The 21,884-nt window shown below is 59.7% G+C and overlaps 1 protein-coding gene across 1 annotated transcript; it reads right to left on the minus strand.

Annotated features, from left to right (window-relative positions):
* Window positions 1–1,198: 1,198 nt before the first annotated feature.
* Window positions 1,199–21,437, minus strand: NUP88 (nucleoporin 88). The gene is made up of 17 exons (XM_045984410.1): window positions 21,136–21,437; window positions 18,765–18,934; window positions 17,684–17,809; window positions 14,776–14,862; window positions 13,510–13,686; window positions 10,056–10,242; window positions 9,600–9,747; window positions 6,252–6,350; window positions 3,967–4,057; window positions 3,256–3,357; window positions 2,738–2,896; window positions 2,381–2,506; window positions 2,168–2,233; window positions 2,012–2,092; window positions 1,775–1,901; window positions 1,562–1,680; window positions 1,199–1,387 (listed from the first exon to the last, which is right to left on the minus strand). Exons 1-17 carry the CDS (start codon window positions 21,424–21,426, stop codon window positions 1,324–1,326), a joined length of 2,220 nt encoding a protein of 739 aa, XP_045840366.1. The 5' UTR covers window positions 21,427–21,437; the 3' UTR covers window positions 1,199–1,323.
* Window positions 21,438–21,884: the final 447 nt, after the last annotated feature.

The following is a 21,884-nucleotide window of genomic DNA, read 5'->3' on the forward strand; positions in this document are numbered from 1 at the left end:
TCTGTGACTCGGGCCGCGCCCTGCTGCAGCGAGCTCGGAGAGCAGGTGCCGGGCTCATGCTCGCCCGCGGGGGGACGCTGGGCCCGGTGCACACATGCGTCCTCAGGAACCCTTGTGCTTGCGCCGCAGGGCGGGGAGCGTGAAGGAGTCCAGCGGGCAGGAGTGGCTGTGACAGACTCCGGCTCAGCCAGCATCAACTCACAGGTCCGAGCGGGTGGTCTCGCAGGCCGGGCTGCGCCCCCAGGATGAGAGGAGGACCACCGTCCTCAATCCTGGGGTCCCGCTACCGCTCTCAGCCATGAATCCAACAGTAACTGCTGATTGTGGAAATGGTGCTGTAGGCCCACCACGCACAAAACATTAAAATCTTTTATAAAACCTCTGTAAAATCTCTGCAGAAGGTATTGCTTCGTTTAAGGGAAAGAACCTATACCCTCACTCAGTCACGACGACCTGTGGGCGGACTCAGAGGTGCGCAGCTGGGCCGCCACCTTCTGGAGCGCGTCCACGCGCTCCTGGGATTGCCGGCCCCGCGCAGACCGATTCCTCCCTTGGGCACCGACGGCGAACTGGGGGAGCCCCGCTGAGAACTTCCCAGACAAGCCCCCACGGAGCCCCCGGGTTCTGCTCCGTTTTCTGCTGTGAGACAGCAGCGATGCTACCCGGGGAGGAAGCACTTCCCACCAGCAGGGCGACGGGACCCAGTGGAGGAGGTGGAATTCAGTCCCCGCTGACAAAAGGTCAGCTGGGCTCCCCGAGCGACCCTGTGCTAGCGCTCTGACCGGACACTCGTGCCCGCGCACGGCTGACCCGTCCTTCCCTCCTGGCTTTCCACGGTGGTTGCTCAGCCCACCCACCTTCCAGAACTCACCCTGGCAGGTGCCAGGGACGGACAGACTCCCGTCCGGCGAGGCTCCTCTCCCGCTGAGGTCCCACCCACCTGCTGCCTGTCGGGACCACACACAGCCCAGTGCGCCGGCTCTGAGTGGGCCTGGAGGCAAACGTCTGACCACGCTCGATGCCTCCGTTCTGTCCCGGGGTTCTGTCCGCTGCTCCTGGACACTGTGGCCTCTGGCTGGAGCACGGAGACGTGGGCTGGCTGGGGAGGCAGGCAGAGCACAGCCGCGGTCCCAGAAATCCCTAGGTCCATGCCGCACGCAACCCTAAGCCTCAGCTTAAACGCAAAGTCCATTCCAACTCCTATGTAAAAGCATTTATTCGGTAATTGTAAACATGAGCGTGAAAGATGCACCAGCAGGGCCGAGTGCGCGGACAAGGCCTCCTCGTGAGTCGGGCATGGGCCCCGGGGGGAGCCGCTGGGGCTCAGAAGTTCACGTGGCTGCGGATGGCGTTGATCTGCTTCACCATCTCCCGGATGTGCTCACCCCTGCGGGACCACACGGTCACTAGGGCCCGCGAGCGCGAGCAACGAACGCGCCGGTGACACCCGCGCGCAAGGTGTTCAACGGAGACGGTGGGGCGTGTGGGAGGCTCCCACGCACTGCCCCAGACTGCTGGGCTCCGGCCGCCCGCCACCCCCACCCGCCGGGCCGGGACTCACTCCTCCTTCAGCACCGACTGGATGCAGCTGCGCTGGTAGGCGCTGAGGGCTATGGCGGGCTTCTGCGGGCTCAGCGCGCGCGCCATCTTGCGCTGCTGGTAGTCCTTCTTCATGGTCACCTGCGGGGCGGGACGGCCTGGGCTGCGTGAGCTGCGCCAGCGCTGCCCGCAGACCACCCCCGCCCCCGCCCCCGCCCGCGCCTGCCCCTCGCACCTGCTTGATGGCGCGGCCCAGGTGGCGCAGCTGCTCGGGGATGCGCTGCAGCTCCCGCCGCATGTCACGCTCACGGTCAGACAGCACCGGCAGCTGCGCGTGGACGCGGTGCAGCACCGTCTTCATCCTGCGGCGAGGCAGGCGGGCCGCTCAGGCCGCGGCGACCCGCTCAGGCCGCGGCGACCCGGCCGGCTCCGGCCCGGCCTCCGCGCCCCGGCGCGCCCCGCGGCCACTGACCTGTTCATGAGGTCCTCCTGCTTCTCCTTGGCCTCCTCGTACTTGTCGGCCAGGCGCTCCGCCATCTCCCGCAGGTTCTTCCTGGCGGCACAGACGGAGGGGTTGTGGGCTGCATCCGGCAGGGGAGACTTGGCCGCCCACCCGCCCGGCGCTTACCTCTCCTCGCGGCAGTGGCTGAGGTCCTCCAGCTGCTTCTGCTTCTGGTCGCACAGCAGCCGGACCCTGCGGGGACGCGCACGCGTGGGAGAAGGGGGGACGCGCACGCGTGGGAGGAGGGGGGACGCGCACGCGTCGGAGGAAGGGGGGACGCGCACGCGTCGGGGCGGCCACGCCGGCGGCAGGGGCTCGCGGGGGTGCGCGGGCCGGTACCTGCGCTGGATCTCCTCCTTGGCCAGGTCCTGCTTCAGCACGTACTGTTCCCGGAACACCTGTGTGGCGCGGCTCAGCAGCTGCAGGCACTCCTCCGGGGGCGGTGCCGCAGCTTTGTCCGACCACCTGCCGGTGGCTGCCGTCACCTCCCCGGCTCACACCGCCCGCGGTGCCCTCCTGCCGTCTGTCCTCCCCGGCCGCCCCGCAGCCCCCCCCCCCCCCCCGCTGACAGACCATGCCCGCTTCCCCTCCCACCCGGCTGGCAGCACGCGGGGGACGGGGGGGTACGAAGGACGGCCGGGGAGGAGGAACACGGGACGGGAACCTGGTAGAGCCCCGACGCCCCGAACTGCGTACTTCAAAAGGGCGGGGTTCGCAACACTCCGTTGCAAAATGCTTCTGATGTGCTTCTCGAAGGAATCCGGGCTCTCGGCCAGGATGCGGAGGGGAGACTCGGCCGCAGCCTCGTCTTCTCGGGTGCAGAGCAGGGGTGGAGACGCTGGATGGACCGTGCTTCTGCAAGACACACGGAACTGAGCGCTGTCTTCCACGGGCGCATCGGCGTGAGCCCCACAGGGGTGTCTATGCGGAGCTGGGAGAACACGACCAGCCAGAAAGCGAGGCTCCAGGGACAAGACGAGAACACAGCACTCTACCCTGCAGGCCACCCTGGGGGAGCCCCCCCACCCCTGGCTCTCCCCACACTGCCGCGGCACGCGTGCACGGCAGGAGTCTGAACTGACCAGGGCGGGCAGCACACAACCGTCCCTCACCAAAAAGACTGTGTCTCCGGGGGGCATCCCGGATCAGCCCCAGCCTGGCCAAGGGCTCCCCCAGTAGGATGGTGGAGCATGTGGGGACGTGAGGGGACTTACAGCAAGGGCCGGATGAGGCACTCGTAGCTGCTGGTGACACAGACCATCGTGGGCCCCAGGATGTCGGGCACGATCCAGAATCCTCGGATGGGCGCTGGCTGCCTGGAAAGACACAGCTGCAGGGCTGTCACGTGCCCAGGACGCGCCGCCCCTGCAGGAACATCGAGCTGGGAACCGGAAGGCCATCCTGCCGAGTCCCAGTCACCTCCCGTCCCAGTCCTGCGCACCTTCCCGACAGGCCCAGCTCCTGCACCCACAAGCCCCATCCACATGCCTTCTGCAACCCACCCTCCCTCCTGGGGTCCACGAGCACGATGGCAGGACAGTGACGCAGTGACCCCGGGACTGAGTGGGGGTCATTCTCTACCTCTTCGCTCCCCGATCGTCCACGGACCAAGTCCCTCAGCCAGAAACGGAGCACAGCGCAGCATGCAACCGACAGACGGTCTATGCCCTCACGGACTCACCTTCAGTAGCGCGCCCCAGAGCGCACAAGGAGGGCCTCCGGTAGACGGGCCCGCGGGAGCCCGCACTGAACCCCTGACATGACCTTGGGGTCACACGTGAGGACAGGGGCACACGGCGGGTGGCCATCAGGCAGGCGGCTTGACCCACAGCCCCTCAAGTCAGCGGTCGTGTCCGCGGGTGGCCCGTGGGCACCTGGCGACGTGAAATTCAGCGGCCCGTGGGAAGGGGGACACGTGGCCTTACCTGCAGGGCAGCGGCTTGGTGCAGAGGATGTGCTCCACGAAGCACTTCTGCTCGGTGGCCAACTCCTGCAGGCTGTCCTTGTCCTCCTCGTCTGTGGGGGAGGGGCCCAGAGACCCGGGTCAGCGACCCGCGCACACAGCGCAGGCGCCTGCCGGATACAGCCAAGTACCCGTGCCAGAGCCTGGCCTCATGCGGGCCGCACCGGCAGAGCGGCTGTGTCCGGGCAGTGGCCTAGACGCAGGCCGGCTCTGCACCGGCTCCCCGAAACGGGACCCCAGCAGCACGCGAGCCACCGTGGCACATCATGCTCCGGGGCGGGGGGAGCGAGCGCCGAACACCCACCACCAGAGATTTCAGTCTCTTCGCGAGGGGCGCCTGGGGGACTCAGGAGGCGCAGCGGCTGCTTCGGCTCAGGTCATGATCCCGGAGTCCTGGGATCGCGCCCCGCGTGGGGCTCCCTGCTCAGCGGGCGTCTGCATCCCCCTCTCCGTCTGCTGCCCCCCTGCTTGTGCGCTCTCGTGCTCTCGCGAATAAGAAACCTTAAGTCTGTTCAGTTCCCAAAAGGAAGCCCCACGCTCGTGAGCAACCATGTGAGTCCAGCTGACTGGCCCCCCACCCCATACCCCCGTGGTGGACCGTCTGTGTTGCACACCAGCCTGCTCTCTGCGGTCCCTGTGCGTGGAGCCACGCAACAGGGGGCGGCAGGTGAGTCGGACCTCACCCCTCCCCAGTGCTGCGGACACCCCGTCGGATGGCTGGATCACTGCCCGCTCGGCAGCGACGGACGCCTGGCTGTTGAGCGATCGCGCCGACACCGCAGCCGACAGCTGCTTACTGGCGTGCGTGTGCACACGTGCCTGCGCACCAAGGAGCAAATCGCCGGGTCACACCACGCCAGGTAACTGTGGGTCACCCGGGGAGGGGCCAGACTGTTGTCCTGCGTGGGCACCACGTCACGGTCCGTGAGGCCGGTGCTGACAATGCACGTCTCGGCCGGTTCAGACCAGCCGCTCTGATGGGCCTGACGTCCAGCGCTCGTGCGGCGTCTCCCTTCCGGGACCGACGCAGCTGAACGCGTCTCCCCGTGCTTACTGGCCGTGCGCGCCTCATCGGCCAAACCATATCACTCAAACCCCTCATCCTTCCCTGAATTGGGCTCTTGTCGTCTGTCTGCGGGGCCCCACGAGCCCCTTGCATGCTCCAACTAACAAGTCCATGAGCAGATCTGGGCTGGGCGCTTCCTCCCACCCAGTGGATGGTCCTTTCGCTTTGTCACGGGGTTCTCTTCCGCGAGTTCTACAGTTTCACTTCTATCATCCCTTCTGAGTCACTCTTGCGTCACGGTGTGAGGAAGGGGTCCAATTCCGTCCTGTCGTGGCTACATGCACACGTGTCCCAGCACCGCGGGTCAGGAAGACCATGCGCCCCGGGCCAACCCGTACTGGGCCCTGCGGAAGCCAACTGGGTTGGTCCCCCGTTCCACCGACCCACGCGGGTCCCTGCTTCCGCATCGGGCTGGGATCGCCGCACCTTCTGGGAGAGGCTCTGAAGTTGGCAAGTGTGTGTCCTTCAACTGGAGTCTTGTTTTTCAAGACCATTTTGGCTATTCTAGGGCCCTGGGATTCCAAATGAGTTTTCAGATCGGCTTCTCAATTTCTGCCATTTCAGACCCGGATGACACAGGGCCTGCACACTGATGTAGGAGTGTTGCCATTTAAAAGTACTAAGTTTTCTGATCCATGAACATGGGGTATTTTTTATTTAAGCTTATTTCTTTCAGCAACATTTTATCATTTTATGTTTATACTTTCACTTTTGTTAAATTCATTCTCAGGGATTCTCTTCGGAAGCTAGTACAAGTGGGACTGTGTTACTCTCCTTTGGATCATTTGCTACGAGTGCACGGAAACACAACAGGTGTCTGCAGCCGCAAACCCTTGGAAACCATCAGCACAAACGCCCTGTAACGGGTCCCCTAGATTAACCGCACAGAAGACCACGGTGTCAGAAGGGAGAATTGTGGCTCTGCCCTCCTAACCTTGAAGGCTTCGTTTCCTTGCCTGCCCGCTCGACGACAACGCTGAACACAGGGGCCAGAGCTGCAGCTCTTACGGGAAAGCATGGGAGGCAGGACCCTTCACCCACCAGCCCAGACATCCAGTGGAGGACTCCTGAGCCGGAATCAAGCGCCGGATGCTCAGCGCACTGAGCCGCCCAAGCGCCCCGACTCCAAAATACTTTCGGACAGAATCCAGGAAACACACTGCAAAGTACAGAAAACTCACCTGACCCAAGAAATTTGTGAAGTTTATGAATCCAAGTGAGCCCAACACTGTGCACGCCGGCCTCGTGAGTGCAGTGGTATCTTGAGGGACACTTGGGATCTGCAAATGGAAGCACAAATGATACGACGGCAGCCGTCAGAGTACAGACAGTCGCCCCGGCAGCCGACAAGCACAGCGGGGGACAGAAGTGACAGTCTACAGAAACGTCACACTACTGTATCAGTGGTTTTGAAACTTGAAGATCTGAATTTAGTTTTCAAATCTAATTCAGGTATTTTAAAATAAACACAAAAAATAAATAGGTCGTATTTTTCAACCGAAGACTCCACCAACACGTATACACGTGCTGTCTTTCTGCCCCGCTGTGCGTTTATTTACCGCTCTTCAAGATAAAACGGAGCGGCCCTGCAGGAACGCCTGTGCCCGCACGTGTCCCTCCGCCAAGCTACTCGAGCCAGGGCACGGGGCACGGCAGCAGGACCACCGCGGAGCCAGCAGCCCTGTCACCGCGCATCAGGCAGGTGTCGACTGTCCCTTCTTGACAATGTCAGCTCGTGGGTGGTTTTACATTTAGTTTAAGCTCGAATTCTTTTTTCTTCCTTGAGTAAGTTCACTCCCAGCGGGGGCTTGAACTCGTGTCCCTAAGACCCAGGGTCACTCGCTCTTCCAGCTGGGTCAGCCGGGCGCCCCAAGTGTATACTGTTTTGGGCTCTTTTGTTTTTTGTTTGTTTTTTACAATTCTTGTCTGACAATCCTTTATATTTATTTTTTTAAAAGAAGATTTGTTTCAGGGAGCATGTGTGCACGCCTGTGAGAGAGAGTTGGGGGTGGGGAGAGAGACCCTCAAGCAGACCCCTGCTGAGCATAGAGCCCAACGTGGGGCTCAAAGTCACGACCCCGCGATCCCCACCTCAACCGACATCAAGAGTCGGACGTGGGGGCACCTGGGTGGCTCAGTGGGTTAAGCCTCTGCCTTCGGCCCAGGTCGTGATCCCAGAGTCCTGGGATCAAGCCCTGCATTGGGCTCTCTGCTCAGCGGGGAGCCTGCTTCCCCCCCACAGCCCCCCCGCCTGCCTCTCTGCCTTCTTGTGATCTCTATCAAATAAATAAATAAAATTTAAAAAAAAAAAAAAAGAGTCGGACATGACTGAGACACCCAGAGAATGCTTCACGTGTACACGAGGAAGTACGAGAAACCGCTCGAAGTTCTGATGAAATCTATACTTCTGAGCCCTCGTACCAGGGAGACCAGCTGACGCTAAAACATGAGTTCCTGAATATTTACGAATATTTATCGCTGCAACTCCATACTTTCAAAATGTTAAACAACTAAAATAAGACACAGAGTAATTTACACTCTAAAGCTGATTTAAGATGCAAGTGTCGAGGTGCACTGGTTGGCTTAGGGGAGTGCGCGACTCGATTTCAGGGTCATGAGTTCAAGCCCCATGTTGGGTATAAAGATTACTTAAAAATAAAATCTTAAAAAAACCAAAGTTCGGGGGGCACCTGGGTGGCTCAGTGGGTTAAAGCCTCTGCCTTTGGCTCGGTCATGATTTCAGGGTCCTGGGATCGAGTCCTGCATCAGGCTCCCTGCTCAGTGGGGAGCTTGCTTCCCTTCCTCTCTCTCTGCCTACTTGTGATCTCTGTCAAGTAAATAAATAAAATCTTAAAAAAAAAAAAAAAAGTTTGGGGCACTGGCTGGCTCAGTTGATAGAGCGTGTGGCCCTCGCATCAGGGGCATGAGTTCAAGCCCCATGTCGGGCATGTAGCCTACTTGATGAAGAAAAAAGAGGCAGCTGTCCCCCATAAGCCCCGAATGAAACCCTCCTTCTGTCTGACAACCCTTCTCACTGTTGACTTCACAGTAAGTAAATGCTGCAAAGGGAATGTTAATGTTTTTGTCCTATTTTATATGTTGGGCTTCTGCACAACTCCCTCTCCGAACAGCATTAGGCTGTGCTCGCTTCAGCAGCACATATACTAAAATTCGAACAGCATTAGGCTGTTACAAAGTTTTAAAAACTCTGGTCTGTGACAGTCCTCTGTCTGAACGATAAAATACTAAAAAGTTTCTCCTTATCTGCCCAAACTGGAGACTTTATCTTAGGCTCGAATCATCTCATTAGGCCTATGGTTTCCAAAACCATACGCTTTTCAAAACGCGTCAGCGCTGAAGTCAACAGGAAAACCTCCGTGCTGGGAAGGAACCAGAAATCTGTCACGAAGAGGCAACATCCGTCACTGAGCGGGAATCTGCTAACACCCCACTATTCGGCAGCCACTCACTCAGTCATTAAAAATCTGGGTACATTTTGGTGACTGTGACGTACCTTGAGTACGAACATGAATGAGTCAAAAACTTACAAGTCACACAACACATCACATATCAGCTCTCAGAAAAATCAGGACAAGATCGCCTCCGTCTGAGATCTCTCAGTCACCTGTTCTCTTCATAAGGAACCAAGGAGCGTGTGTCCCTTACTTCACGGGGTCCTGGTGTCCTCGTCTCTAAATTCTGACCCCTACTGCTTGGACCATCTAGTCAGACACGCTCAGTGGGCTCCCCAGGCTGCTCTACTGCATGGGAGCTCCGAGCCCTGAAGGCCTGCTGTCCGCTCTACAGAGCTGGACCCAAGCTGGCGGCTCCAGGGCAGGCAAACAGCAGTTCCTGTCCCCACCCGGACCTGGGAAGCCTGGAGGAAACTCTGGAAGCGGTGGAGGGACAGTGGGACCACAGGGCCTGGTGGCCGCGGGCCTCCCAGGTCACCCAGGGTCACCCCAACCGTTTCAGATGAGAAGACGGAGCTGGAGGGGCTGACGGGAGGCTGACTCATGTCACAGCTGTCCCCAAACCCAGCAGGAGCCCGGCTCCTTCTGCTCAGCCCTCGGCACCCCAATGGCACCGGCTTCCGGGGCTCAGCAGTCTCTGCAGAAGCTCCCCAGACGGGCGCAGAGAAGCCGGAAAGATCTGGTACCGGCCTGGCTCAGCTAACAGAGAAAAAGGTAAAAGGACCGCATTCACCCGGTCTGGGAGCAACGAGATACTGTGACGTGTCTGGAAGCGAAACAGGCTTTAAAGCCGTAGCATCTCAGCAGCCTGTTGTGACCTGATTTTTAACATTTACTGAGGTTTGCATAGATTTCGGATTTGAATCATGACATGAGCTTTCAACTGGACCAGGAAAATTCCCCGCTGGGTCTGGACGGCTCCAGACGGAAGACCGGCTGAAAACCTGGGAAGCCCGCCCAGCCTTTCTTGGCCCTAGAGGGCGCTTGGGGCTCGTTGGGCCTCCACACGCCCGGGAGTGGCCCGGCCCCAGCCCCGTACATGCAGGACCCCGTTACCTCTGTGCAGTCTGATGGGACAAGAAAAGTCAGAATCTAAGGGGTCGTCGTCCCCGGCGGCGAGCGTCAGGGCGAGCTCCAGCTCCACGCACTCGAACACGTACAGAGACGGGACGAGGTCGGCCCTGGAGTCCCAGGACTTCTCCGACTGCGGAAGCAGCAGCGCCAATTGAGTCTGTCCCGCCCGACGGCACCCCTGCCCTCACCTCCCGACTAGAGACCAGGGGACAGAATGGCCTCTCGTTTCCCGGAGATGTCAATCAGGTTACGAAGAACCCACTTGGGGGCTGCCAAGCTCCCTGTGTCTGTCACTGGAGGCCACACCTCCGGACTGGCCGGCCAGGGAAGCCACGTTCCCGTGCAGAGACGCAGAGCCCGCCCGCTCCTGGCCTTCACCCTGCCTGGGACGCCTCCCCCCCCGTAACTCCCCACCCCAACCCCCGGTGCCCAACTCACTGTCTGGTCGTCCTCCTCTTCCCCCTCTAGCACGACGCAGTGGTACAGCACTCCAGACTCGGTGGCGATCACCAGGATGTTGGGGACGCAGGGCAGGCAGAGGATGGCACACGCGTCATAGCCGTAGTTGTCTTCCGCTGCGGGGTGCATGGGCAGCGGGCCCAGCAGCTTCCCCACACCCCCGGCGCTACGGGAACAGGGACACACGCTGGCCAGCGTCCACAGAGGAAATCATGCCACTCCCAGCCCGGCTTGGACCAAGGTCCTGCAGCCAGCGCACCCCACCCTGCCTGTCCCCAAGCTTTCCCAGCTCAGCCCTCCCCCCGGTGCTTCTCAACCAGAGATGTCTGTGCCCAAGGAACAGGAATAATGTCTGAAGACATTTCTGGTTGTCACAGGGGGCAGGGGTGCTTACTGGTGCATGGAGGGGCAGAGGGTGCGGGTCAGCTCAAATGTCCCTAGTGCAGAGGCTGAGAAACCAGGCCCCAATCTAGTCCCCTTTCGCTCACAGCGCCACTGACGGTCTACTGACCGACCGCTGCCACTGGCCCCAGGGAGACCCTCACTGCCAAACCCACAGCCACTTCCTGCGGCCACTCAGCCCCCCCCCCCCCCCCCCCCCGCACCTCAACACCTGTGCTTGGTCCCCTCCCCCACTCCGGCCTGCTCCAACACAATGCCCTGAGGACCGGCGCTCCCCGGATTCTGTCGCAAGCCCCGCTCCCTCCTGCTCCACACACGCACAAGAACACACTGGGCTACACCCGCTTCTAACTATGGCCTGGATTCTGCACTTCCCCGGGGAACGCAGCGGCTCTCCGAGGCTTCGGACACACTGTTTCCGTGGAGATGCCGTCACTGAGTGCTGGGGGACACCCCGAGGGACAGACGTTCGGCTGGGGAAGCAGATGTGTAGTGAGAACTACCATACGTGGGCCGAGTGTGACAACACGGGGCCTCAGAGCACGAAAGGAACGCGGGGACAGACAGTGAAGAAAGTCGGCGCCTGCGTGGCTGGGGGGGTTGAGTGTCCGACTCTGCATTTGGCGCAGGTCATGGTCTCAGGCTCGTGAGATCGAGCCCCGCGCGGGGCTCTGCGCTCAGTGCCCAGTCTGCTTCGTCTCCCCTTCCTGCTGCCCCTGCCACGCGTGCTCTCTCCCTCTCTACGATAAGCATTTTCCTCTAAGACTTTATCCATGTATTTGAGAGCAGGGAGAGCAGTAGCAGAGGCAGAAGGAGAGGCAGGCTTCCCGCCAAGCAGGGAGCCTGATGCAGGATTTGATCCCAGGACCCCAAGATCACAAACTGAGCCGAAGGCAGACGCGTCACGCAGCCATCCAGGCGTCGCTAAGTAAACGTTAAAAATGGACAAACCATCCCAACTGAGATGAGAAAGAGGTCAGGAATGAACGAGATCAAGGGTGAAGTGGGTATTCCGGGAGGAGTCTGTGAATGCCGCAAGGAGCAGCTCTGGAAAGTTCTGAAAGCACGGACGTCAAGTGCCCAGAGGAAGGAGACTCTGCGCAGCGGGGACAGGAGTGGTCTGTGCCCTCCGAGCCCCAGGAGGGCGGCCCAGGACCGGCGCAGGATGCTGGCAGTCTCGGAGCGACGCTCAAGGCTGAGTCACGCTTGCGCAGGAGGAATGTGACAGTCGCGAGGGCAGGATGCGGACAGAGAACCGGGACTCGGGGCCGCTGGCGGAAGGGGAGGGGCTCTGCTCAGAAGATGCGGAGGGTCCAGAGCCGGAACGGGGGGATGGAGAGAAGGGGGTTCGCACTCCAGGAGTTTTCAGAGTAAAATCCAGAGAATTTGGGACTGGCCTAGACTGGATGTAAGAGCACGTAGAAGGCGTCCCACTGGGCAGCAACAGGCTAACGGCGTCGGCACAGAAGCTCCCAGACGGGGTCCTGTGTGGAAGCTGAAGCATGTTCGGGTCATGGAGAAACCGACGGGAGCGAGTCCTCAGAGCCCCGCGCCCAGTGAGCTGTCTGCCTTTGTCACTCTCGTGGCTCCGCTTCCCTCCTCTCACTCCAGGGTCACTTCCACGGCATCTACCTGCGGATGCCCCAGTCCAAACTCCCGTGTTAGCAGCGACCCGGTGCCGCAGGCCGGCCGGGCGTCCGCCCCCCACAGCGGCACCCGCGATGCCCCTCCCGGCTCTGCCGCCGCTACCACCTGTTGAGCCCGCTCAGGACTGAAGCACAAGGCTCAGCCTCTGGCCGGAGGCCTTTCTGGTTACAAACCCGCCCCCAATTATCCTCCCTTGACTCGCCCATCCTGACACGAGAGACTCGGGTCTTCACCACCAGCGTCTGACTCTTCTTCCCAGGCCTGCGTCTCCAGCTGTCCAAGGAGCGCTCCCACGTTCCCGTCCCACACGCGGCCAGACGAGCCCTCGGAACCACCGCCGCCTGCTGCCCCTGCGGACCACGGCACTCACGTGCTTGGCTCACCCCACGCCCAGCCTGCAGCCAGGTCTCCCGGACCCTCCCTCTGTGCCGTCTACTGTGGGCACCTCTCCCCGCTTCCAAACGGCGCAGTCCCAGTCCTGCAGGCGGTCAGCACTGTGTGCAACAGCGCCTTCGAATGTCTCTCTGCCCCCAAGTGACCCTTACCAACCACCTTACCCTTCTGTTAAGAAGCCATCACCGGCTTCCCACAGCCCTACTCCTGTACAGGAAAGACCCACGTTCCTTTTCTTAAGATCTTTTTTTTTTTTAAAGATTTTATTTATCTGACAGACAGAGATCACAAGCAGGCAGAGCAGGAGAGACGGGGGGGGGGAGTGGTGGGGGAGCAGGCTCCCTGCTCAGCAGAGAACCCGATGCGGGGCTTGATCCCAGGACCCCAGGCTCATGACCCAAGCCAAAGGCAGACGCTTAACTGAAGACTGAGCAGCCCAGGCGCCCTGACCCCACGTCCCTTAACCGGGAGTCTAACTCCATCAGTTTCGCCCTGGGCAGATACTTTCAGCTCTGTCACGTGATGCCGCGTCCCAGGAACCCCTGCTCTTGCCACAGACGTCCCATTGCTGGGCCGTGACTGACACGTGCACATGCTTTCATACTCCCCGGGGCGCCCCGGCCCGGCCCTCGGGGAATCCCGCACTAGATACGCGTCCTCTCCCCGAAAACGTCCCTCCCTCCTCCGGTGCGACCCCTCTCTCCCTCCCCTGAGTCTCGCTGTCTCTGTGCCACTAACGCTGTCTGGGTACAACCGGAATGTTCGACACCAGACTGCCGAGTCTGCCCTTCCCCTCAGTGCCTGTCTCGCCTGTCACCTCGTTCACGGTACGTCTGCGGCTGACAGCGAGGCTGTCAGAGGTCAAACGCTCGGAACCAGTCTTTCACGGAAACCAAGCCCTACAGGGCCACCGCGCTTCCAGAGCCCGAAAAACACAGCGCCCAGATCCCACGGTGGCAGCTGTGCTCGGGGCAGCGGCGCCCCCACTCACCTGTGCGCCAGGCTGACGTACGTGAGGAAGGTCTCCCCGTTCTCACACAGGATGTACAGCGGGTGTGCCACGACCTCGCCCTTGCCCTTCTGCGCGAACACGCTCCTCGGGACCGCGCACAGCGGCCCGAAGTCAAACGCGACGGCCGTCTCCCCCAGGGACGCCGAATACGCCCTCCTGCAGAGACAGTTGAAGACCAGCCTGTTAGAAACGAACAGCAGCAGCAGGAAGCAGGGATGGAATCTGCATTCAGTGAAGAAGGAAAAGAAAAACAAACAAAAAACCCCACGCCCAGATGACAGAAGCCTCCGCCTACAGCGAGGCTCCAGCTCCAGCAGCTTAAACCTGCAGACGCGCAGGAACCAGAGACGAAGAAAGCCAGAAAAGCCGCTGAGAACGGCACAGGTTCCTGCCACACATCTGGGAATCTGACAGCCCCACCTGCTCATGACAGCGATGCCCGAGACCCAAGAAAGGAGCACACGACGTAAGGTCAGCGACGGATGTCACAAAGGAAGTGAAGGGGAGGGACCAAGCCGACCGAGCGGCCCGCGGTGGACCCCGACGGGCTGCGATCTGAGTGCAGACCCAGAGGACAGGCGGGAGCACGGGCAAGGGCGGCTGCGTGAGAACAAGGGCTGAGGTGGCCGAGGTGGCTGGGCCCGGAGCAGGAGAGGGGCGGTGGAGGGGCAGGCAGGGGACGCCTGCCGGAAATCAGCGGGGCAGCAGGGACGCACAGCCCCCTGCTTTAGACCTAAGTGTCCCCCCGGCTGCTGTGGGAGGAGACACAACGGGAGACCACGAGACATTTCGTTTTCTGCTTAATATTTTCCCACAGACGTTCCCGATTTCCTACAGTAAACACATACGGCCTTTGTAATTGCGGCAGACAAGTGATAAGACATGCTGTCTTTGGGGGCGCCTGGGGGGCTCAGTCACTGTCTGCCTTCGGCTCGGGTCATGACCCCGGGCTCCTGCTCAGTGGGGAGTCTGCTTTTCCCTCTCCCTCTGCTGCTTCCCCTGCCTGCGCTCTGTGTCAAATAAAGAAAATCTTAAAAAAAAAAAAAGACATCCCGTCTTTGTATTCTGAAGGTTAGTGTAAGCGCTCATCCAAGAAGAGAGCAGCTCCACACAAGGCCCCAAACACGGGTGTTTTCTCCCTGCCGAGAGCGTGCTGGTCAGCGACGGAAAACCTCGTGTCTGTTAGAAGCACATCTGTAACCCAATAAACTGAAAAACCATTTGTGGACACGAAGAACAACTTACCCTTTGTTGAGTATCAGGCTTTCCTCCTCCGCCTCTGAAAGCACGATGACCCTGGCGGGGGTCTGAGGCTCACGCAGAGAGTAGACCCTAGGAGCGGGGTGGGGGGAGAGAGCCGCACTCAGAGCTCTGCCATCCCGAGTCCGCCCTCGGCCCAGCCGGTCACTGCTTCAGTGCCGCCCGCCGGGCTCGCGACCGTGTCTCTGCCGGAGCGGCGTGCTGCACCTGCTCTCCGACGACGGCACCTCCAGAAACTCTCCCCGTTGTCACAAAGTCCCTCCCAGCGTCTTGCAGACCGTCACGCCCCTGCTCTCCCATCCTGAGGCCCTGGGTGCACACCGGCCACCGAGGTGCCGCCTGCCCCTGCCCGGCGCACACGAGCCTTGTTGGAGGAGCTGCACGGGCGGAAGGGAGGGACGCTGCACCCCAGGCTATGCGCGCTGCCCTTACCCAAAGACACAACATCACGTCACCCCTACTTTCCCAAAGGGAAGTATAAAACAGGAAAAATTCTTTCTTACCAACATCATTTGAATTTAAAATAATGTAAATTTTCACAGCGCATGGCTACAGGGCGGAGAACCATCAAAAGGCCAGTATCGTAGTTAGCAACCCGTCACCTACAAACCCTCACTGAGTCAATCACTCACCTCGACAACCCTAAGAAACTCTGAACTTCGTTTGTTCCACTACCAGTAAAATGCCCTAACAGAGGTTTCTGATGAAAACGTGATCCAACAGAACACACACACTGCGGTCTCCCTGCGCATAAGCAGCGCTGACTTCAAATCAAACGTGCCTGCCAGACAGGATGCGCTGTGGTGGGGGGAGTGGGGGCCCGGGGTGGGTGGGGAGATCTTGGTGCCCGGAAACTGTCAACAGGGTCCAAAGCTTAGGATACATAGTAACTACCCGTATGTGTTTTTTTGTTTGTTTCTTTAGAGAGTAGGAGGAAGGGATAGGGGAACGGAGAGAGAGAAACTCAAGCCGACTCCACACTGACCACAGAGCCCGACGCGGGGCTCAATCTCAGGAACCTGAGATCATGACCTGAGCTGAAATCAAGAGTTGGACACTCAACCAACCGAGCCCCCCCCCCCCCCCGCCCCAGGCTCCCCACGTTTAAAAAAGAACCTTCAACAGCTGAGACCGGATACACCTCCTCTCAAGCTTAACTCCAAGAAAGTCTGGGCCAGTGCCCTCTTCCACTGCCCGGTTTCCCAGGGGAGGGGTGCCTCAGGGCTCAGTCGGTGCAGCATCTGCCTTCGGCTCAGGTCATGATCCCGGGATCCTGGGATCGAGTTCTGCATCGGGATCAAGTCCTGCATCGGGCTCCCTGCTCAGTGCGGGGTCAGCTTCTCCCTCTCCCTCTGCCCCTCCCTGGGCTTGTGCTCTCCCTGACAGATAAATAAAATCTTTAAAAAAAAGACAGACGTGCAGAAAGACCAAGAGAGGGGCATCAGGAGTCCTTCCTCAGACACTACAACCTCTGTGGCGGGAGGGTGTCCAGCTCCAAAGCCAGATGGGCGGGGAGGGAGACGCCCCACCGGATTCGGGGGGCCTGTACTGCGGGGAGGCGAGCTCTCATGTCCTCGCGGACTCCAGATGTGCTGCAGGAAGCTGCGGCCCCAGCAAGGAATCCCCGAGTGAACCAGCCAGGTCACAGCCCAGGGCTGGGGGCTTATGAATGCTACAGTGTCCACCCACACCTCATCAGGAGGCGGGCTGGCGCAGTGTGAGATAGGACTGTGGGACCGAAGTCCAGGTCCCTGTGGCCATTGGAGGGTAGAGCAGTCACCCTCCAGGACAGCAGGGCGGTCACCACGACGCCACAGATAAGACCGCAATGGCGGCATGAGTGCGAGGACCCTCCCTCCCCAGAGAGGCCCCCGGCCCGACCGCGGACAGAGCCAGTGGGAGACAGTGCCCCTCAGTGACGAGCAGCCCCTGCAGTGACACACAATGTTTGTACCGAGGAGCCGTGTCAATGGAGGCCACCAGCAGCAGATGGGACCAGACGACCTGGGAATCAGGGCTGGGCCCACCGCCTGCCAGCCGGCCAGCCTCAGCTCCCCTCACTCCCAAAGAGTGAGAGCCTGAGGAACAGGAGGCAGCCCCCTCCCTACACCACCCCACCTCCAAGTGCGGGGACAGAAACAAGAGCCAGACCAGGTCATGCCCTCTGCACGAGTGTCCCTTCCCCTGGGATCTGGCCTGTGCGAAGGCCAGGACCCAGAGCTGGTATGGACTGGACATCAGAGCTCTGAACTGGACACACTGAGCTGAACAGCTGAAAGTAACCAGACAGCGATGAGATCTGTGTAAGAGGCCCGTAAGGGGTCAATAGTCGGCGGGAAAGGAAGAGCTTGCAGAGCACGGTTAAAAGTCGTGAGAACGGAAGACAAAGCTGTCTGCACCTCAGCTGAGTCCCGATGCAGTTTTTACATAAAGCGGGTCCAGAAAGTTAACTATAAATATCACAGAATTCTCTGTAGGATTAGAACCTTTCATCATAGAGTTCAAAAACCCGTCAGATCAAACCAGCTCATTTTACGGAAACTGAGGTTCCTCTCAAGTTTAAGATCTCCAAGACAGAGTGGCGTGTTAGGACGAGAATTCAGATCTCTCAACTCCCAGTTATACTCCCTTCTCCCCACGGGGCATCGCCTCCAGCAGGGTGCCAGGAAAGGGGTTAGGGTTAGGCTCCTGGGCAGGTTAGTGAAGGAGCAACAAGGCGGAAGGCCTGGCTGGGCGGACGAGTGTAAGTTAGGCCTCGAAGTTAGCACAGTCGACAGCCTGCTGGGCCTGAGTGCCAAGAGCAGCCTGAGACAGGCAATGCGACACCCGGTGACCCGCCTGGGGCGCACCGGCCGTCCCCACACGGAGCTACAGAGACAAAAAGACATGGCACCTTATCACGTTGTCCGATGTCAAGAGCACGACATGGGGGTCCAGCAGCTCACTGGGATACCAGGCGGCGTGCTTCAGCGTCAGAGACGGAGAGCTGGTGAAAAATCTCTCAGCGATGGGAGTGGTACTGAAATAAAGACGGTAGTTTGTCCAAAACTTTCTGCAGAATGTGGACTAAAGACCTTCTACGGGAAAACCTATCTTTTTTTTTTTTTTTTAAAGATTTTATTTATTTATTTGACAGAGAGAGATCACAAGTAGACAGAGAGGCAGGCAGAGAGAGAGGGGAAAGCAGGCATCCTGCCGAGCAGAGAGCCCGATGCGGGACTCGATCCCAGGACCCTGAGATCATGACCTGAGCCGTAGGCAGCGGCTTAACCCACTGAGCCACCCAGGCGCCCGGGAAAACCTATCTTAATGCTCTGCTCTCGTTCCCTTCGCCATCGCCTTCCTCTCCCATCTTGCCGAGAAGAGCACTCGAAGGCTCCATTCAGTCAACACGAGTGAGGACCCACACGGAACCACTTTCTGAATCAGAGCTTCACACCAGCCCTCACCAGGGACTCCACATACACTAACTCCCGGGATCGCTTTACTGGCCTGGGAAGAGAACCAAAAATGATACTCCAACTGCGGAAATGGGGAAATGGATTTTTTCTTTTTTTTTTTGGAAACAGATTTTAGAAAGGGAACATTTTAAGGGAACGTTACAGAATTAAAGGCGGTTTCTATCTTACGCTCGTCAACACATCTTCCAGGCTCTGGCTTTTCTAGATTGTTGGAACGATACAAAAATTGAACTTAGTTAAATTAAACTGACTCATGCATAGTAACTGCTTTTCAAAAGTTATCTTATTTCTACGCACACGAATGAGCTGAACTCCGGTGAGCCAGCTGTAAGCCGTCAGGCAGAAGGGCAGGCTCGCGGGCAGGCGCGGATCACATCAGCAGGAAGTCTGGGTGCAGCCCAGCTGGCGGCCTGTGCCGTTGGATCCACCGCACAGACAATGTAGCTTGCGAACCAAGGGGCCTGAGCCACTGCCTGCGTGTGTTCCAAACCGACAAACGGAAATTCAACTTACCTGCAGTTCACTGTTGATTTTCCACCTTCAAATTCAGAGTTCTTCCCCCATCTCTTAGGCAGTTCTAACACCATAAGTCCTTTGATTCCCACAAGCGCTATGTGATGCTGCGTTGGACTTAATAGGACTTGGTAGACTTCAAACAGGGGCGGATTTATGCAGAGCAATCTCTGGAAAACAAAGCAAACTGGTCACAGTTCGTGTCGCGGTAAGTACGTGCGTTAAGTCCTAGACAGCACGACTGTCCCGGTGTAGTTTGTCGGACACCTGAGGCAGGTGTTGCTTTCCTCCCTGGGAATTGCAGAGCAGTGACGCCTTCTGGGTAAGCGTTCACACCTGGGCTAGGAACTCACTGGAGATTTTTAACCACTGAGATCGGGATGTAATGTAAACCGCACCAGACTTCCCTCCCTTGAAAAATAAACACTACACATCAATTGCCTTTTTACGACCGAACTCCAGCCTGCCCCGGACAGTCTCTACGCCCGCTCTGGTCAGCCTGTGTCCGCGAAGCCACCAGGCTCTGTCAGCCTCTGCGTCTCTCGACAGCTCTTCCTTCTCCTTCTGTGGCGGCTGTCACGGTCCGGAGACCTCCTGACACATTACCCCAATCTTCCGGCCAGGGGTCCGTGCATCTCCTCTGTGCTCTGGGTGACTCTGTCGCGGTTCTTGTCAGCCTGCATTGCGGTCACCCCGACCATCCTGCACAGCTAACCGAATTTCTGAACCCTCGGCAAAATGTATGGCTCCAGATGTTTCAGCGCAGGAAGAAGTGAACTCAGAGGGGCACCTGGGTGGCTCAGTTGGTTAAGCAACTGCCTTCGGCTCAGGTCATGATCCCAGAGTCCCAGGATCGAGTCCCACATCAGGCTCCCTGCTCAGTGGGGAGTCTGCTTCTCCCTCTGACCTCACCCCTCTCATAGTCTTTCTCTCTCTCTCAAATAAATCAATAAAATCTTTAAAAAAAAAAAAGTGAACTCAGAGCGTTCCTAATTGGCGGCTGCTGTTCTGTATCAAGAACGGGATGGGGACAGAACAGCTTCAAGAGCTTGCGCGGCCGGACACGCACGGCAGAATCACAGAGCCACGGCATTTTCGGGGGTTCTCAAAGCTGCTTGTCCCAGTGTCACCAGCCCTCACAACAACACACTTCCTCAGAACGGCATGTCCTGCTGCTTCTCTCCTGACCCACCACACTCCCATCTTCTGTCCTTTCTACTTCCACTCAAACAGGGAGACGCCAACGTATCACTCACCCTTCCGTGAGGAGAAACCCTCAGCCAGGATCTTTCCACACAATACCGCTCTGCACGCAGCACACAAGGAGCGCTCTACTGCCTGTCTCCTTGCTGTGGTTGAGCAGCCCTTCGCTGAGTCCAGCGTGTCTCCCGTCGGTGGTCCTTGCTGACCCCACCGTCTTCCTGTCTGATCGGGTCCATCTCAAACCCCACAGAGGCCACTGCTCTTGGGCTATATTTACCCTCCGAACACCTGAGATCACGTGTAATGATTACAAACTTAGAGGGTTTTGTTTTACTTTGTTTCTGAAGTGACTATTCTCCTTTCGTCAACGTTTAAATCTGCAACTCACGCTGAGCCGCTTTCTTGCCGGCGAGATTCAGGAAGGCTGAGAGCCACTCAGCCCTCAGTTTCCTGAGCGCCACCCGTTCGGGGCAGCCTGGGAAGGACAGGGATGTAAAAGCAAGGCCGACAGGCACGACCCTGCCTGGGTGGCCGCGGAGTAGAAAAGAGGGACAGCGAGCATCATGGACTTAATCATGGCCGTCTACGGCTGAACAGGGACGCCACGCGCCTCCGATCACTCTGGCGAACAGAAATGTTCCTGGAACAGACGGTCAACTTGGGACCGGTCTTCAGAACCGCAGAAACACCCCTGGCACCTTGATAAAACCCACGCATTTCTCCCCCGCAGGCACCGGACAGGGGTCCACGACAGAAGGCACGAGTCAGAACGGAAGACACGTCTGCTATGTTTTTCAGTCTTTAAAAGACCCGCACCCGTGTACCACGAACGACCTCCCCTCAGGCCGGCGCTGGGCCGCAGGAAGCCCGGCGCGCCGCTGCCCGCGTGCACGTGCTCGCGCTCACCTAGACCCAGCGCAGCTCCCGCCCGACCCTGCGGCGGCTCACCCTCCAGCGGGGAGAGGAAGCAGGACCAGGGACCCCTCCTCCACGTCGGCACAAAACCGCGAGCGGCCGCTTCCAGACCTACCCCGACTCGGAGCTCACAGCGACCTCGGCAGGAGGTCGAGTCTGCCCCGCGACCTGGTGGGTGTCGCTCCACGAAACCGGAGTCTCAGACCCAGCCCGCCGCGCCGCGCCCCCGCCCAGCAAGCCCGGCCCGGCCCACCTGGTACTGGGACAGGGACGGCTCCTCTCCCGCGCCGCCGACGCCCCGCAGGCGCACCACCAGGAACGAGCCGCCGTCGCCGTCCCACAGGAAGAGCTCTCCGCCCAGCCCCACGACCAGGCTCCTCGTCAGCGGCGGCGGCGGCGCGGACGGCGACGGGCACGCCGGCTTCTCAGCCTCGCCGGGGCTCTGGCTCTTCAGCCCCTCGCGGAGCCGCAAGAACACAACGTGGTTGGGAAGCCAGGACTGCCACGGCTCCGCGTCGCCCGCGGGACCCTCCGCCGCTGCCATCTTTACCCGACTGCGCGCGTCGCCCCCGTGACTCCGCGCGCCGCTGAGCGCAGCCAATCCGCGGCCCGCTGGCGCGCTCCGGCCAATCAGCGAGCCGGCAGCCGGGGCACTCTAGCTTCGGGGGCGGGGCGAAGGGGAGGGCCGGCCGGCAGCCCTCCGGCCAATCAGCGAGCGGGCAGCCCCAGCACGTGGGCCTCGGGGGCGGGGCGAAGGGGGGCGGGCAGTCAGGCAAGGCCATCGCTGAGGGAAGGCTGAGAGGACAGCCTTCCCCGGGGACAGCCTGAGAGCGGCGTCTGGCCGCTGTGTGGACACCTTCTCCTGGCTAAGCCTAGGCGTCCGAAGCCTTCCCTCAAGACCCACTTCCCTCACTCCAGGTGGGGTTGACCTCACAGATGCCACTGCGGCCCCGCCTCCTCGGGGTCGCCGGGCGGGTCGGTACCTCCCAGAAGGCCTCGCGG

The sequence above is a fragment of the Meles meles genome, chromosome 18 (assembly GCF_922984935.1).
Source record: "Meles meles chromosome 18, mMelMel3.1 paternal haplotype, whole genome shotgun sequence".
In the NCBI taxonomy this organism is placed as follows: Eukaryota; Metazoa; Chordata; class Mammalia; order Carnivora; family Mustelidae; genus Meles; species Meles meles.